The 18,008-nt window shown below is 33.9% G+C and overlaps 1 protein-coding gene across 13 annotated transcripts in view; it reads left to right on the forward strand.

Annotated features, from left to right (window-relative positions):
* The window catches only part of MEF2C (myocyte enhancer factor 2C), a 126,307-nt gene that overhangs the window by 44,416 nt on the left and 63,883 nt on the right, over window positions 1-18,008 (forward strand). For 12 of the 13 annotated variants that reach the window (XM_032095454.1, XM_032095460.1, XM_032095455.1 and 9 more), the window contains 2 exons: window positions 4,126-4,323; window positions 16,531-16,734. In XM_032095454.1, coding sequence (XP_031951345.1) covers window positions 4,270-4,323; window positions 16,531-16,734 — 258 coding nt within the window. In that variant the 5' untranslated portion in view covers window positions 4,126-4,269. The remainder of the gene's footprint in view (window positions 1-4,125; window positions 4,324-16,530; window positions 16,735-18,008) is intronic. The other variant, XM_032095449.1, reaches the window with a different exon arrangement.

An 18,008-nucleotide genomic window follows, 5' to 3' on the forward strand; every position in this document is an offset into this window, starting at 1 on the left:
TAGACCTTTAGAGTTACTTATATATATCAAGATAAGAATGGTAAGAGAAAGGGAACAGCACTTTTTTGTTTACTTCCTTATATCAGCATAATAAAAAAAATATTGTTTTGTTCTTCAGTTTTAACCTAATTAATCCGCTCAGAATGCAAGCTGTTTAAAGTAAGAAGGACATCCTTATGAAAGTTTGTTACTTTTGTAAAGCCATGAATATCCTAACTTCTAGCACATTTTAACTTGGTTTTTCTCTGGCTGCCTTCTTGTTTATAAATTAAATATTGTTACTGTCTTGTTTTGATACTCCTTATTGCTCCTGGTGTAACTTCTCAAAGGACTCTCTGTCTGGGGTGTTGCAGCAGAGCAGATTCAGACAGTTCTGCGCGGAGAAGGAAGTGGACAGTTTTGGTTCCCATTTTGCACTTCTGGAACAGTTTAGGGAAGGAAGCACCTTTACACCTTTTATTGTTCGTGGTTGCTGACATAATATCCTTCCCTGACTGCTCTGTGCGTGCTTCCTGCCATTCTGTCGAGATTCTTCTGTGTTGCAAAGAAAGGATAGCGGGTGTGCATGTGTGTATATGTGTGCACATATGTCTGTGTGTGAGTGTTCAAAAGAGAGACAGGAGCAGTCAAGTGATTTGCTGCATTTTTCCTTTAGCTCTGTTCCCTTCTCAAGGCTCAGATCAATCTTCTGTCAGCTACCACTACCTCTGCCAAATCATATAGTGAACAGAAGCCCGCCAAAAATGAAGTTCCTCTTTTTGTAAGCAGTCTGTTTTGGTTTGGTTTTGGTTTTTTTCCTTGCTGTTTGGCTTTGCAAAAAAAATGCAGAAAACTATAACACAATAGCATCTAACTGTGTTTCTTTAAATGCAACTTGTTTGCATGTGATTATATCATTAAGTTGGAAGGTTTCTTTTATGTGGAGCGACTTCAACAAAGTTTCTTTTTAGATTCTGTTGGATAATTGAAGCCTGCAGTACTATTTGACTTTTGTAGTACATTCAACTTTTCTAGTCAATGTGCTTTATTAGTGTTCGTGAAATAAAAATTTACCAGTTAACAGGAACTTTAAATACTTAATACTGCAATCCTTGATCCTGCAAAAACTTTCAAAAGGTATTGAGAGCACTGATGAAGTCCCAAGCAGCCATGGGGATTTGTTGGTCTCCAGAGTTCTTTACATTCTGTTTGACTTGGAAATTACCAGCCTTTGAAGGTTACAGCCCTTGCATGAGATGACTTGATTTACTTATCTGAATTTCACTGAGTGGGAATCAGTCCAGCTATCTTTTTAATGTATGTACTAATGAAATATATAGAACTATGAACAAACTCATAGTAAGAATAGCACTTGAAGGACTGCATGTTGATAGGTGTGTGCGTAAATATATGTATATACGTCCATATATGCGCATGTCTGTGTCTGTGTGTCTGTGTAAAAGACTGAGATATAGAGAATGCCACAGGCTTCCCAGTTTGTTTGCAGTAGTAGTAAGAATAGCAGAAATGTGGGGGTTTAAAAGGAAATAGATTTGCTACAAAAATTGAAAAACTTTTATTTGAAATTAAACTGGTAGGAAAAATGCAAACTAGGACCTACAGGAAGACTTTTTTTTTTTTTAATCCATGCAAGGAAACTTAACTCACTGCCCGTTTAAGCAAATTTATGTTTCTTTGCAAATTATATATTTTATGCGGATGACCTAATTATATGTTATATGCAAAATTCTGCTTATCAAGTCTTGCATGAATTAGTTTAAGATAATTTTGTGTAGATCACAGGAATGTTAAGGTTCTGACTTTAAACTGTCTGTAAAAGCTGTTGTTGTTTGAAGACTGGTCTTAAATATGGAACTGGTAATTGTGTGGGAGGGACTCAACATACTGCTCCTCCGCTAAGATTTTTATCCTTCCTGACAAGAGTTTTCTCAGTACTGAGTTTTTTCTGAACTCACTCAGCATCAGCATCTTGATCTGCAGAGCAGCTCATCCTCACTAACCTCACCACTGCTCTAATCTGCCCACCCTGACCTTCCACCCTGCAGTGAATAGAAGCTTAGGCAGACAGAGGGCTGTAAACCGATAGCACTGGCCTCAGCTAAATGAAAGGAAAGGAAGTTGTTTCATATGCATTTGCTGTGGATTAGAGCATGGGTTTTCTGCTACAGGGAAAGCCTTTTAGACTCCTTTGAGTCCTGCATGTGCACGGGAAACACCATTCTAACTTGTGCTTTGTGTCAGGGGTAAGACTATAGGAAAAACAGGAAAGAAACCCAATCCAAGGAAATCTAAAATTGTTTCTAAAAATACACTGGGTTTGTTTGTCAACACTGAAAATCAGATAAGACTGTCTCCTAACTTTGTTTGGAAAAAGACTTTTAAAAATACATTTAAAAAATAAATTTATTTCAAAGTTTTGGACTTTTTTAACTCTTTTTTTTGTTGTTGCAAATATAACCACAACCTTTGTATCTTTTTAAGCAATGAGAAGTTATTGTTTTCAAATATAAAAAGCAACAAAGAATTTTTGCAATCTACATTTTATTATATTTACTATATGAATTGTTCAACATTCTGTGTTCTGCATTACAGTAATGATATATAAATATGCCCAGAAAATAATATAAAAAGACATTCATGTACAGAAATGCAGTAAGTATTATACTTGAACATTTGTTTTGCTCAACAGATTAATTACATCATAGTGGCTAGCTAGAAAACTCAGACTGACTGCTTATTCATCAACCTTTTTTTTCTTAGAGTGATAAAACACTTGAGCAGCTTAAAGTTTAATGTATGCAAAGAAAATCAAAGGATAATTGAGGATCAGAAAGAGTGAAATCTAGCTTTTCTACCTCAATAGCTTTGAATCAGAGCCAAATAATGGATTAAATGACCAGGATATCAGCTCAGTGTTATGTAGCATATTGTGAGAATCTATCAAGTTGGCTGAGAGACGAAATAGGATAAATAAGGAAATACCAGACTCTGTTTTAAAATTACTAATTTTTTATTTCCAAGGCAATAGTTTTACTGCACTGTGGAGCTAATACAAAAACTTCAAAAGAACAGTTAAATTCATGTCATTCAGATTTCTTTTTCCTCTTCCATGTTTCAGAAAACTTTGTGCTGTTCTATTAAAAATATATAAATATACAAATATGGTAAATTAAGATTATTAAAGGGAAAAAACTTGTGTCTTTTACCTTATAGTAGACTAAATATTTTTTGTATTTTTTTTTATTTCCATGGGCTCTTGTATGGCTAAAAATACTTTGTATATGATAGAAATTGATTATGTGGTTTATAACATTTTGTGAATATTTCCCTGCATGGTGTGTTTTTATATGCTGTACGTATCTCTCCAAGCTCTGTGACAGAGCCAGCATTGTAAAGCTCATGCATTAATAAAACAGTGAAAATATTTTTCAAAACATTCTTAAATTGTTGTCTGCCTCTATTATTCTGTTTTTATAGAAAATATATGTTTGCAGGTTATAAATCCTTTGTCAGAATATTTTAGATTTTACACTGAAATGAAATGAGGGAAAAGTGCACTAGTGTTTTCTTCAAGTATCTTCAGTAATACTTTCACTGATTTATATCCTTAAAAAATAAGGTTAAGAATTTTGGATTTAAAGTAGGTAATATCTCTTATATATCAAGTAAGGCTTTAATAAATGTCCATTATATTTGCATAATGAGGGAAATTATAACCTCTGCTGTCAAAACACAAAATTGTTTTCCCTTCTGAAATGAATTAGCTGTCCTGCTGAGCATACATAGATACAGAATGGTTCATTAATGCTCTGATTTAGGCAATTTGTCATATTAGAGCTGTGAATGATATTTAAAGGAATCCAATTCCATTAAAATTTTTTACTGTGTATTTCAATCTTTTTCTTTATTTCTTGATCTATTTATGTTTGGGGCTTTCTTTCACAAAAACAAGCCTTTGAATACAATTTTTTTCTCCATGCATTACTTATTTTATAGGTGCAGTAAATTTTTATTATAATTTACTTGTACACTAAATTATAATGAGGATGCTTGGCCAGCTTCATACAGCAACTTTCATGTGGTTATCAGTTTCATAGTATCATTTGATTTCCTTTCTGTGTTTAGCAGGAACGGATGCAGGAGACTGTGAACTGAGTAGTGCAAGTGCTGAAGAAGGAGGTTTGTTTTGAGGAAACAGGAAAGAGGAAGAAAAGAGAAGGGAAAAATACGTAATTTTAAGGAAGAAGGAGAGAAAAAAAAACGGGGACTATGGGGAGAAAAAAGATTCAGATTACAAGGATTATGGATGAACGTAACAGACAGGTGAGTTTCAAAAATACCTGACTTGAACCTTATGTTATATTTATAAGGTGACTTATTATCAAAAGTGATTAAAAAGTTGATAACTTAGTGTATTATGCATATGGTAACATATATGTATACATATGCAAAAAGTATTTTAAAATATCAAAGAAAAAATACTTTTGTAAACAACCTGAAACACAGTGTTTTCAAGTTTAGTAACATGCACAGTTAGGAAGTTTTTACTTGAGGACCTGATTCTACAAAAACTGCTGTGTGTGCTCTACTGCACACTTGCTTTGACTTCATTCTGGAATACACATGGTTAACCATATCTGTGAGTTGTTACAGAATACAGGCTTTTAGTACTATATTTTGTGAACTGTTATAATATGATTTATTATAATATGAGGACTTTCATTTAAATTCAGACATCCCAATTATTTATGCTTCTTCACCTTTGCAATGTCTTTATTTTTGTCTCCTTCATATGAAAAATTACACTGCTTCATAAAATGTCTCATCTTTTCCTGTCTGAATTTTTAAAGGAATTTGAGTAGCCTAACATGTTCTAAAATCCACATACAATAATATTAGCCTGTTGTAGTTATAAAACCAATCACTGTTTAACTAGGTCCAACAGGACCGGTTAATTTTTACCTCTGCTTTAAATAAAATGGCTAAGGAGCTGTCACATATTATCAGCACTATGGCTGCTAGTTAAAATATGGTCATAAATTAGAGAATTTGCATCCCTGTTTTCACAAAAATGAAACTCAATAGCTGACATCTTCAAATATAAACGGTGAAAGTTGCTGCTGTTTACAGCTGGTGTAAATGAATGGATGTTTTGTTGAAACTGGAGATTCACAATTATGAGAATCTCTCCATATAATTATTTAATACTATGATTAATGTTCTTCATACACCTGGCTACAATTTAGAAATAATCTTCAGTAGCTGATTTTTAAGAGCTTGATACTGAGTTACTATTAATATAGCAGTACTACTAATTTGATCTATAAATTTCTTCATATATTCAGGGATTTTTTTAAGAAGCTGTTAGTCTTGGAGGATTTTAAAAAGCCATAAAATCTCAGCCTAAGCATAACAACAAATTATAGTCCTTAAATATGCTTTCCAAGAATTTTTAAATTTTGTGGTGTTAGTAGTAACTTGTGATCTCCATAGCAGAAAATCATGTGTAACAGCAAAATGTTCTTTATGATGGATACATTTCATGTTTTCCCTAAAGGTTGGCTGTTCTTGTGAGACAAGCTAAAAAGCAATAATTCTAACAATATAGAATTATCATCATATTTATTTTGATTGTCTTATAGCTCAGAGTTGAAATTGGATTTGAAATTGCATTTGAAATATTGAACTTAATCTATTATTAAATATTAAGTCAGTAGTTGTTTGAAACTTGCCCATGCTACAATGGTTTCTTTTTGAAGGGAACCTGAATTATTCTGTAAATGATAACACAAAATTTTGCCACTCATAACTTTAGTTCATACAACAGCTTCAATCTCAACTTGCTTACTCAAATATAGGATTCGTAGAGATTTTAGCTCCACTTTTTTCAAAAAAATATCTTTCAAGGCCTTAAATATACTTTTAAAAAAGAAGACAGCTAGTGTTCCAAAGCATTCACAGTAGAGTTTCAAGAATTCCAGAACCAGCTTTCAGAACTAATAATTATGAATAAAACCATAACATTAGAATGCCAACAAGCGCAGTGTTAATGTAGGAAGTGTTCGTGTTGCTAGTATTTCTTAGACTCATAGAATCACAGAATGGTTTGGGTTGGAAGAAACCTTAAAACCATCCAGTTCCAACTCCACTGGGCAGAGAGTCCCTCCAAAAGACCAGGTTGCTCAAAGCCACATCCAGCCTGACCTCAAACACTCCTAAGGGGCAGGGCAGCTGCAGCTTCTCTGGGCAACCTGTGCCAGTGTTTCACCACCCCCACAGTAAAGAAGTTTTTCCTAATGTCTAATCTAAACCAACTCTCGTTCAGCTTGAATACATTCCTTCTCATCCTGTCACTCCATGCTCTGTAAAAAGTGCCTCTCCATCTTTCTTGTAGACTCCCTTCAGGTACTGGAAGGCTATAGTTAAATTCCCCCAGCCTTCTTTTTTCCAGGCTGAACAATCCCAACTCAATATTTGCTAATGTTGATTTGCCACTATGAAGCTGGAGGTATAGATTTACATTATTTTACTCTCCACATCAAAAAACTGGCTTGATTCTGCTTTTTATTTTTACTAATATGTTAATGATAATTTAAAAAATATTTCTACTGACTTTATCTTGCATTTAGTGCCCTGATAAAAAGCTCAATTAAGCCAGTGAAAAGGTTTTGGAGTGTGGGATCAGGCTTTTTAATTGTAGTAATATATATGTGATCAAATAATATTTTCAATAATAGTTGATTGAGGTTTTAACCACTTATATGAGATGTAATCTTTCACCAGAACCTCACTGGTTCTTAAAATATCACAAGGCATTGCTGTTTTAGTGTAGCAGCATCAGTTTATTTGTTTTCTAACTTGCACACTTCCAGTAATCTTAAAATATTAACTTTTTTATATTTCTATATTTTCTTCTTATTTGATTGCATAAATATATAAATATATACAAAAAAAAAAAGATTAAAAGGTTGCAAAAGAAAAAAATTGTTAAAAGTTTTTGATTAGTAAAGCTAAGATAACAGTTCAAGCACAGTTCTACAAAGCCTCTTTTTAGCTCCATTTACAGATAGAGACATTTTGTTTCTACCTCACCAAAAAATGTATGCAAGAATGGCAGCAAGTCAGTTGGCTAGAAACTGCCTTATTGATGTATATATTTAAACATAGTGTGGTTTCACAATACAAGGTATGTTATATATGATATACCTGGATGGTGCATCCTCAGCTGTTCTCAAGCACATAAATCCTCTGCAGTACTGCACATGCTGGTAAAAATATGTGGAACACGTATCATATGAGGAGATATAGCAGTAGTTTAATTATTCTGTCTCCTCTCCCAGTGAAAAGGTGAGTCTATTTGGAAAGCAGGATATTTGCAAAAAGGTTCAAGTTGTTAAAAGACCTGGGGAACAAAATTTTTGTCCTTGCTTTCCCAGCCTCCTGAATAGTTATCTATGTCAACCATTTAATGGTGTATTTGTTCTGTCAGTGAAACAGCTGTTTCCTTGCACACTACTATCTGCTACAGTTGGAGACTCGTCTATTCTTCAAAGGGCTTGTATGAGTGGATTGGGAAGGACAAAAATAGTGTTGATTTCCCTTCAAGAGAATTTCCTCTGAGCAAGTCTAGTTGGTTGGATTTGTGTACTTTAGGGATCATCCTGGTAATAAATAAGTTCAAATTATCCAGAGTCAGATTTCTCACTGCAAATCTCACAGAAATATGCAATATGAGGATACAATCTGTGCTTTTCCAAAAACTATTTGAAACTTTGATTTTTGGGGATAAATTAAAGGAAATCTACTGCAACCTAGTTATTAGAGGCCCAGTCCTTTTACCCTGGCCTGCTTAAGAGTTCTCATATCAAATTTAGTGAGTGCAGAATTCAGGCTTCTAACTTGGAGGAGCCATTAATTTAATGTTGTTTCATGTGGGCTGCAAGTTGGCTGTATTTTTCTAGTGCTCATTGTTACCTTGTGGTGACAAAGGTGGCAAGAATGTTTGACTCTATGAAGGATCATGAATTCTCTTTGGTTGTAAAAGTTTCAGAGAAGCCTATCTGAAAAATTCCCTTTTACCACTCTTTGGCACATGTAGAATGGGTATGAATAACTGCCAAGGCTAGATTAAATGTTTATTTATTTTGTTTAGTTTGGTTACCACCACAGTATTAAATGGAAATAAAAACTCTCAAGTGAATCCTGCTATAAGCAGCCAATGTGATGAAATACTTTCTTTTTATTCCTGTGATAATTCTTGGATAATATAGTCTTCATAGATGTGGAATGAATCCCTAGTAATATTGTTCAGGCTCATGAGGTTGTGCTAGCCTTGTCAACAGACCATTCAAGTAGACTGTGACTGCTTGCATGATATTAATTGCAGCATCAGCAGAATCGATAGTCAAAAATATTAGCATTGACATCTGATGCTAGAAGTTCCTGACTACTACTACAAGTTCTTTCTGCAGAAATTTCAATTGAACAGATTGGAGAAGGCTTCTGTGAACACTTCTATGTTAGTTAAAAAAAAGGAGGAGGGTCATTTGGAAAAAATGTGTGAACTTTATTTTCCTGTGTTTTCTTAATTGAAAGAAATAATTCAGCTACCTTTATCATGGTAAACACATGAGGGGGAAATTGTATTCATCTGCCTCAGAAAAGTCCTTGTATTTTTTCTGTGCTTTTATAAGTCTGAAATATTTTGTTAGTTTTAATGATAGCCTTTTGCGGTCTGCTTTATATGGGGACAATCTGAAACTCTCTTTGCAGCCATCCAGACAGGGCTGTCCAGGCCTAAAATAAATAGGTGTAATGACATAAATGATATTGTATTACTCTTATACAAGGTCTCTCATAAAATATCTCATTAAGTCAATGGTCTGAGAGCTAAATCTAGAGGTTTGACCTAGGAACGAAGGCATATTGACCCAATGTTTTTTGGTGTCGGATCTGGAACACTCTCTTGCATTTGATCCCCATTTTTTTTCTAATTAGTATTAGGAAATATGAAGTCTTACAGGGTAATGCACCATTTTTTCTCCCTATGATTTTCTTGCTCATTAGTTTTGCATTTTTTTCCTACTTGTGAAAAGTCACAATTAAAACTGAGTTTATCTTATCTCATGATTCTGCACAGTGTTCATTTATTTCAATTTTTAATGAGCTGCCTGCGCCTTAATTATTATTAAACACCATAGTAAGTGTACACTTCAATATTAAGGTGTTTAACATTGAGACACCCTTTTTAAAGTGTCATGTCTGTGTAATTCAGTAGGGTATACCAGTAACAAACACTTGCTGTTTAATTTTTTGATGCCCAGACTTTTTACCATTCTTTAATTTCAGAAAATCTGTAAAGCTATAAGTTAAGAATTACTGAGGTATCAATCAGCTCAGTGGAGAACAAATCAAAGCAGATAAGTAAAGCGAGGTTATGGGTCAGGGGAAGAATATCCTGGAGGGAAATGACCATTTGCAGGAAGACCTAGATTTGTTCTACTGACTTCAATACCTAATGCTGCTAGTTTCAAAATTAATTTCAGCCTCATGTATCTATTTTCATCTGTGTCTCAGCGCTATTTAAAAGGAAAGGATAAGAGACTATCATCTGAATTGGGAGCTTCCCTGTTGAAAGAGGGAAGAACCTTGAATATTAATGCTAACATGAGCACAAGACAGATAAAAAACATTTTTCCCACCTATTTACTTATATTTTCAGTATTCTTTCACGAAGCATTTTCATTTTATCCAAGATATGAGATTTCCCCACGTGCCCCCAGGGAAGTGTTTTCACATGAAAACATAACTGCTTGACTATGCAACCAAGCATAATTTTCATCAAGGAACTTTTGTCTTAAACATCACATGCTTTATCTTTTACACATTTTAATTCATTGCTAATATTAAATTACACACAGATATATACTTGAAATATAGCATTAAAATTAGTCATTGGCCTTGGTTTTTTAGAGGTAAAGTTAGGTTTCAACAAGAAAAGAATTGCACCCCAATTTTTCAAGACTCCTAATTTGTAGTGATCTGTACAACTCTGGCAACACTTTTCATGTTATGCCAGACTACCTGAGAAGTAACATTTTAAGAGAGCTACTGAAATGAACCGTGAATTTCTAGAATGCAATACTTTAAGGTTAAATATGCTTCTATTACAAATTGATGTTCTGAGCATAATTTAGAGTGAATTATCATACGGTAAATATTTAGTCAAATTACTTTTAATTTGAAGTGTGAGCAAGAAGCCTAAGTAAAGAGAGTGCAGTAGTGAACGAGACATCTGCCAACACAGCAGAGCTAAAAAATAGTGCAGACAAAGGCACAGCCTTGCTGTCTTGCAAGGAATAGTTTAGAAAACCCTGGGGGAGAAAGAGCTGGAGGTGGTAAGCAGAACTGAAGCCATTGTGGAGAGGAAGAAGTTACACTCTTCCTGTTATGACAGGAAATGCAGACAAATGTGCTTCCTGACCATTTGCTCAGCAGGGAATGAAATATTCTTTGACCTTTACCTTATGAACATTTTAGCAGCACAGAACTAGTAAACATGTTTTTTACAATAAACATCTGTTTGTACCTGCCAGAACTAGTGATAGCATACCAAAAAAAAAAGTCAGCTTTTGTATATATTGTATTAGCTACTGTGTTTTTGAGATTATGTTTTTTGCCTAGAATGTGTACGTATCTGTAGATCTGTCTATAAAGGACTTAATCATGTCTCTCTGATTCAACAAAAGGAAGTGAAGCATCAGAGATTAGCTGTGATTATTCTTTCATTCCTGTTTGGTCATAGATCCTAATTTATAAGTTAAAATGGGAAACTTACTGATACTGGCTAACTTCCTAATTTCTTAGGTTGCTGGATCATCTTTAATTAATATAGCTTTCAATTTTATCCCTCCTTTCTTTATTTTACATGGGAAAAACTTACAAGATTGACCCTCATCTTGGATTTGGGCAGATTGAATATTATCACTACTTTAAGTATTCAGTCTGTTATTTTTGTACAAAGATTCTAAAAATGTGGTGCAACATAAAAAACTTTCTTTTTTACATGAGTTAATCATGAACATTTTATTTGTTATGCCTATAATTTTACAGCATCCTCTTAGAACTCCTCTTTATCTGGACTATTTAGCAAGTCATAGCTCAATATGCTTGAGGCTTTCTGGGGCAATAGCTCATTTACCAGCATAAATCAATGCTGTCTTATCCCTGTAAGTTGTGTTGGAGGTTTATAAGAACATGGAAGCAGTCTGATGAAAGTCTTTCATTTAATATGGTATGCCCAACTATTGCATAAAAGAAGGTTTGTCTAGGTCAAATTCTGCACTGCTGCTGTTTGCCAGTCCCATTTGAGATTTATTGTAAAGATAGTTTCAGCCAGACCTCTTCATACGACAAACAGTTCTAGACAAAAATCAGAGGAATTTCCTCAATAAGAGGAAAAAGGGAAGAGAGAATATGACAACAGCTTTTGCCTCTCAGTTATTTGAGATTTTGAAAGGGTAGGCTTAGGTGCCTGGCAGTGACATTTCAGTGAAGAGCCCCTGTGATTACATATGGCCAACTTGGCCTTATGTTTGAAGTTGGGTAGACCGCTCATGTAAGTACCTCCTGTTTGTCACATACATCGTATCTACTGTGCTTGCTCTAGTCCTCATATCAGAAATTTAGACATTCCAGATGAAATAAGGAGAAACAGACAACACTTCTTTTTGACAACATGGTGCCACAATCAGATACTTGTGTGATCCCTCTTCTTCACCTGTTTAATGGCAGGAAATGTATTTGGGAAGGATTGTGTGAAAATTCTGTTTCTCTCATTTTCCTATGTCAGCAGCTATATACCTCTATAGCCAGAATAGAAAGAAGTAAGGAGAGCACTGATATTCTGACACTGGCTGGACTGAATTACATGAAACATCATCAGACTCCTACTTTGAAAACATAAAGTGTTAGTACATATGCTGTGACTATTAGTGACAAATAAGGAGTGATGTTATGGTTCAGCCTCTCGTAGTTTGTGAGATTTCAGAAAAATTACTAGAAGGATATGAATTAAAAATAAAGCTAAACTAAACTGAACTAAACTAATCCCAAACCAACTCCCACCAAAAGAAAGAAACAATGACCACATGGCAAAAAAGATAGATAATGTATCCTGAAGCCTGTATTCATTAAATGAGAATATTTATGGATGCATCTGTTTCTTCACTGATATATTAAAATCTATAAGAAGTAAAAAATTGTCATTACAAATTTAGTTAAATAAAGACTATTTCCAGTGGCCAGCATCCCCATTCACAAATCCAACACAGCTACATTATAATTTCAGCAGATGAATTTGTAATTGCAAACAAGCAACAGTACCTTTTAATTAATATAGCTTGAGTAAGTTTAACTTAATAGTGATTAAATAAGAAAGTCTTCTCTGCACCAAATTACCCTATAAATGGAGCATATGAGTGTGTGACACACACACACTTGAATTCAGGCTGTTTACACCTCCACTTGCGCATATACCTTAGTCCATTTGAAAGTTGTTTGCATGGAACTGAAGAAAAGTCAGGGTTGAAATGGAAAAACATCCTTTTTAACAATTCTCTTTTTTCGATGCGTTTCTTTTAACACATGTGTTTCACCTTTAGTTAGAACTCCATCCAAAATGCATAAAAATCTCACCTTGATTTATATCAAGGAAATTGAAAGTTGGCTACTTCACTATAAGTATTTTATAATCAAGTAACATCTTGATTAGCTCACACCATAAAAAATCACCAGCATTAATGCTTATTCATACACAAAAATGCTTCAGACTTCAGTAACCTACCTTCTTGGTACCACCATTCTTATTAGGACAATTACATTTAAAATAAATAGATAGAAATTAAATAAGTAGAATGACCACAGTTCTAAGACAAATATAAAAGACTAGTGGGTTTTGAGTTAATACAAAGGGATATAATAATCAGAAATAATTTTGGTGTTGTCCACACCCTACTCTTTTTCCAGTATATGTAAAACAATGCATTCAAGCATCTCATACAAGTATTTAGAAATTGCATAATTGTTGAAAACCTTGTATTTTATATACACATGCTTCAAAAGGTTTTAAAGACCCTTGAATGTTAGCCTCCTATCTATTCTACTTTCCACTCCACTTTAATTTTCCATCATTTTCACGCTGTCCTTATAAAATATTCTATCCCAAAAGGAAAACCTGAATTGCTTATCTTTCTCCTAAAGAGAAGTAGGTTTGTTAACTGGAAAACTTACAAATTAACAATGATTTAGATAGGGGGTAATTAAGCATACATTGACTAATATTGTGAGGAAATGACATGTAGTGATTTGATTCTTTCTGCTGAAAAAATTAAATATTAAAAAGATATTGAAGTGTATGCATTTTTGGGGGTGTCTTATTTGAAATATGTAGATGGATTTTCTCACTGTGTGTATGTTTTCCTTCAGTGTCACTAGCATTGTTTATGTCAAATGACAAAGTGACATTTTCAGTTGTTATAAGACACTATCAAGACTGAGTAATTTGAACACAGTACATAATTATAAGGCTATGTGAACACATGAATTTTTTGGTGATGTAGCTACAGTTTGTGCTCATGACAATGTGAGTGTCTTGTTCATTCTCAGCACTAAATCAGTTCAAGTGTAATCAGAGCTTCTACAATTGAGTTGGAAGGCAGTTGCACACTGCCTTTCAACTAGACAAAAGAGAACAAATCTTTTACATAACTTATGCTAATTTTTACCACTCAACAAATCTTGTTCGGTACTAGAATACTAGTACTGCTACCTTAGAGAATATTTATTAGATACCTTTAGTGTGGACGAGTATATTTAACATAGCAAATGGTGAACAAATTGAAGAAATAAAGTTAAGTAATAAACATTCTGTTTACTTACATTGCTCACAAAAGTATTTTAGCATATGACATATTCATTTTCCTTATGTAGCCACATAGAAGAATGTATCCAAAGAGGTAATTTTGGTAATTTTGGCTTGAAGAGTATTCATAATCTTTTCTGAAGTTACTGACAGGACATTTCACTATAAATTTGAAATGTTCTCTATTATAAACTCTTGCAAAAGCATAATAAATTTACATCTGTGTATATGGATAATGTATATGTAAAGATAAACCACTATGAATGAGATATTTAAAAAGAAGTGGAACAGTAGTAGATACAATTGCCTTTAATTCATTAATCAGCAGTTACAGAAAGGATTATCTGGTACATTCAGAAAATATTAGGAAGATCAAGAAACTGAAACCAAATTAAATTCAGAGTAATTAAGATTATGTTTTAAAGAAAGAGAAAAGGAAGATCTAGATGATTTGTTGTTGTGGTTTGTGGGGTTTTTCCCTGTCCATAAAAAGGAACTCTAACCAGTATCATTCTGGTAATAAGTATGATGAATTAAGTATCTGCTGTGCAGCAGAGCTGACTGGTTTTTCAAAATGTGCAGGAATTTTACCTAACAATAAACACAAACAGTGGCTTTAAGGATATTGTTGTACTGGAGTGGACTTTAATGGTGAAAAGCATGCTAAATGCAGAGATACTCCACCTACAGCACGGTGGTCAAAAAATTGATTGAAAGGCATGTAAGATGCAGAAAAATATGTTGAATTAGTATATTTTATTTTCTGTATCTTTAATTATTTCTAAAACAAGCTTTTATATATATATGTATACATGTATCTTTCAACCATTGCATTTCATTTTTCTGTAATCAGAGAAACCATTAAAGGAGTATTTTGAAGACAAGGATTTTATTATCATTATTGTTATTATTATTATTTAGAATTTGAGTGAAGTTTTGTTACCTGTCTCATTATTCATTCCAAATATCAAAAGCCATGATTAACAAATTTAGAAAGAACTATCAATTGTGCATGCTTGAGACCAGTGCTGTAGAAAGTGGTTTTTTAAAATGTTTGAATAATTGTACTTAATGGCAATCCATCTTTTCTTAACAGTATGTTGACAGAGGCTAAAATGATACAATAAAAGAAATAACATTCTGTATGCATTTGGGAGAATAAGTGTTCACAGTATGGGCACAAAGCCTCATCTTTCTGAGACAGTCTAACAAATAGGGATTAGCAATACTTAAAAAGTCACGTTTTCCTTGGCCTGACATGCTGGGATTTTAAGGTAGTCTGTGGTTGCACTTAGCATTAACTTGTATTAGAAGTGTGACAAGCTAAAACAGCACCCATCTGAATCACAGACAGACAAATGTTGCCTCAGCATTAAAGAGCAGAGGTGCCACTGTTAATGGGTATATAAGGGATGGTAGCAACAAATTCAGAATCAGGCAGACCAATAAACTTAGTTGTGTGCCTGTCCTTGACATGCAAAGTACCTTGACTACGTGTTAAATTTGATTAATTGTAGGCTTAGCAAAACCATTTTTTGTCTTAAAAATTCCTGTAAATGAAAATTCTTTAATAGAAATTGCACATGTGAAGAAACAGAGAAGAAAAATTCAACCACACAATTCGCTTAAACAGCTCTTAGTAGTTTCTTATTTCAAGTCACATGTCTTACTGGAACTTGTAAGCTAGTAGTAGACGAAAAAAAGTCATTTGATGTGTAGGTCTTTCATTGTCAAAACAGTCCCAGTGGAAAATTATGGTTTTGTAGACTATAATTATAATTTTCATACTGCATGGATTTTGCACGATGTCAGGGCATTAGTTGGCCTACTGAGAACTTGTAAACACATCCCTATTTCTTTCCTATATAACATGATCTAAAGCCCTTTGTACTTAAAAATGCCAGTTCACATTCCTAAGCATATGGCTTGAAATGAAATACGATAAGTGTCTTCAGAAAAGACTTTGTTTCAAAGGCTGCTGACCAGCTATTGTTTTTTCTTCATTCATGCTTTATAATTCTCATTTCTCACAGGTGTGAATTTTTAATACTAGATATTTCTTCAAAATTATTGTGTTGTATTGTGAGCAATGTATCTCTTTTGCACTACTTAAATGCTTATGAAATAATTTCTTTGCTTCGAAGCTAGCAGGAGTTGGGGGGCTTTAAATCAAAGTCAATTGCTATCAGAAAAAAAATCAGAATTGACTGCACTCGTTCAAGCTATTTACAGCTGCTAATCTGAGGCGCAGTTTTTAAATATTGATGGAAAAGATGTATGCAGTCTAAAGGGTATCTGAATTTAAAAGTTACAGAGAGACATGCAGTATCAACACTTCATTGCACCACTAAATGAAAATACCTCATAGTCCTTACCTATATCTCAAGTTTCGTGGGGTGATAATTACATATTACTTCTCCCTTGTGTAATACATACACACACACATATATAATCTATTTTGGAGCTGTATTTGTATTTATGCATTTGTTTCCTGAGCATACTCAATTCAAAGACTACAACAGTTCCACATTATATTTCAGAAAAAAAGGAGAAGGACTAAGAGAGCAACTGGTGGATTTCTGACGGACATTTTTTGCTTTTTTTTCCAGGTGACTTTTACAAAGAGGAAATTTGGGTTAATGAAGAAGGCTTATGAGCTTAGTGTTCTATGTGACTGTGAGATTGCTCTGATCATCTTCAACAGTACCAACAAACTGTTCCAGTATGCCAGCACTGATATGGACAAAGTGTTGCTGAAATATACTGAGTATAATGAGCCGCATGAGAGCCGAACGAATTCAGATATTGTTGAGGTAAGTCTTCATCTTTTGCTCTGAGATGGAGGTGCCCCAAGTAAATTATACCCTCAAGTGACATAGCAGCAGGAGAGCAGAACAGGACAACAGGGCATTGCTTGGACATTGGAGTCCATGAAGCCAAAGCTGCAGGAAATCCATGTCTTTTGTGAGCAGTTTTATATTTCTGAGTCTTGCAGAAACTTCTGCAAAGGGATTTCTGCCTCCCTATTGTCCAGCTTTCTGTGCTGCTTTGGCAATTTGTCCCATTAATCCTCTCCATGCCTTGACCACTACCTACCAGCTGAATCTCCCTCTTGTCTTCTACTATCTTCCAGGGACATGGTCTCTGGAAAGCATTGCATAATTTGTCTCCACAATCCAAAAGTTATAATATTGTCTGTCCAGAAGGAATTAAGAATAGATTGTAAAAGATGTGGGAGAAGATTTAGAACCACTTGTTGGAGGCGTTTGACTGACTTTTTTAGCTTTTTGTTTGTTTACAAAGAGTGTCTAAAAAAATGCAAGTTGATTTACAATCTGCTCAGTAAAAATATATCAGCTACCCACACAGAATATTGTTACCATAATATAACAGTAACAGTATCAAAGCAATAGTGTCAGAATGCTAGAAACACTTTTTGTTTTTTTTAAATTATAAGGAACAATTTTTATTTACAATTACTGAAAATTGTTAATTTAAATTTAAGATTTAAAAAATTAAGTTTATAATATTTGGAGAAAAGTCAGTTTACTTTACTTTAATTTGGATTCAAACCATGAAAAATACATGAAGCCTTCAATGATTTTTTTGCTATTAACAAAGCACACTATCTTAGACAGATATCTAAAAGATGGGTTATGTGACCTACACAACTCCCATTTCTAAAGCACATGACTGATTAGGGATCTAAAGGCTCAATTAAAAATGTAGTGGAAGGACGACAACCTATCTGAAGGGTCAGTGAAAATTTATTCCTGAATATATTAGTGTATATGCCTAGTTTACTCCAGACCTTTATAAAGTTAGTTTCAGATTTTTGAATGATCTGGATGTTGTCTGAAATGATACTTTGATGCTTTTAGAATCTTCACCAGGGTTAGCCATGTTTTCGAGATTAGCAATGTAAGAAAGTGAGTTATTTCTATATAAAATGTTTTTAAAGGATAAAAGATTCTGCATAATTAAGATAGTTAAACTTGTTACAAGGAGTTCCAGTCACACCACCTTAGATGGGCAAAGATTGCACACAGGAATATATATCTCTTCTGTCTATCCTTATGTCAGTATC

This window comes from Corvus moneduloides, chromosome Z (genome assembly GCF_009650955.1).
Source record: "Corvus moneduloides isolate bCorMon1 chromosome Z, bCorMon1.pri, whole genome shotgun sequence".
Taxonomy (NCBI): Eukaryota; Metazoa; Chordata; class Aves; order Passeriformes; family Corvidae; genus Corvus; species Corvus moneduloides.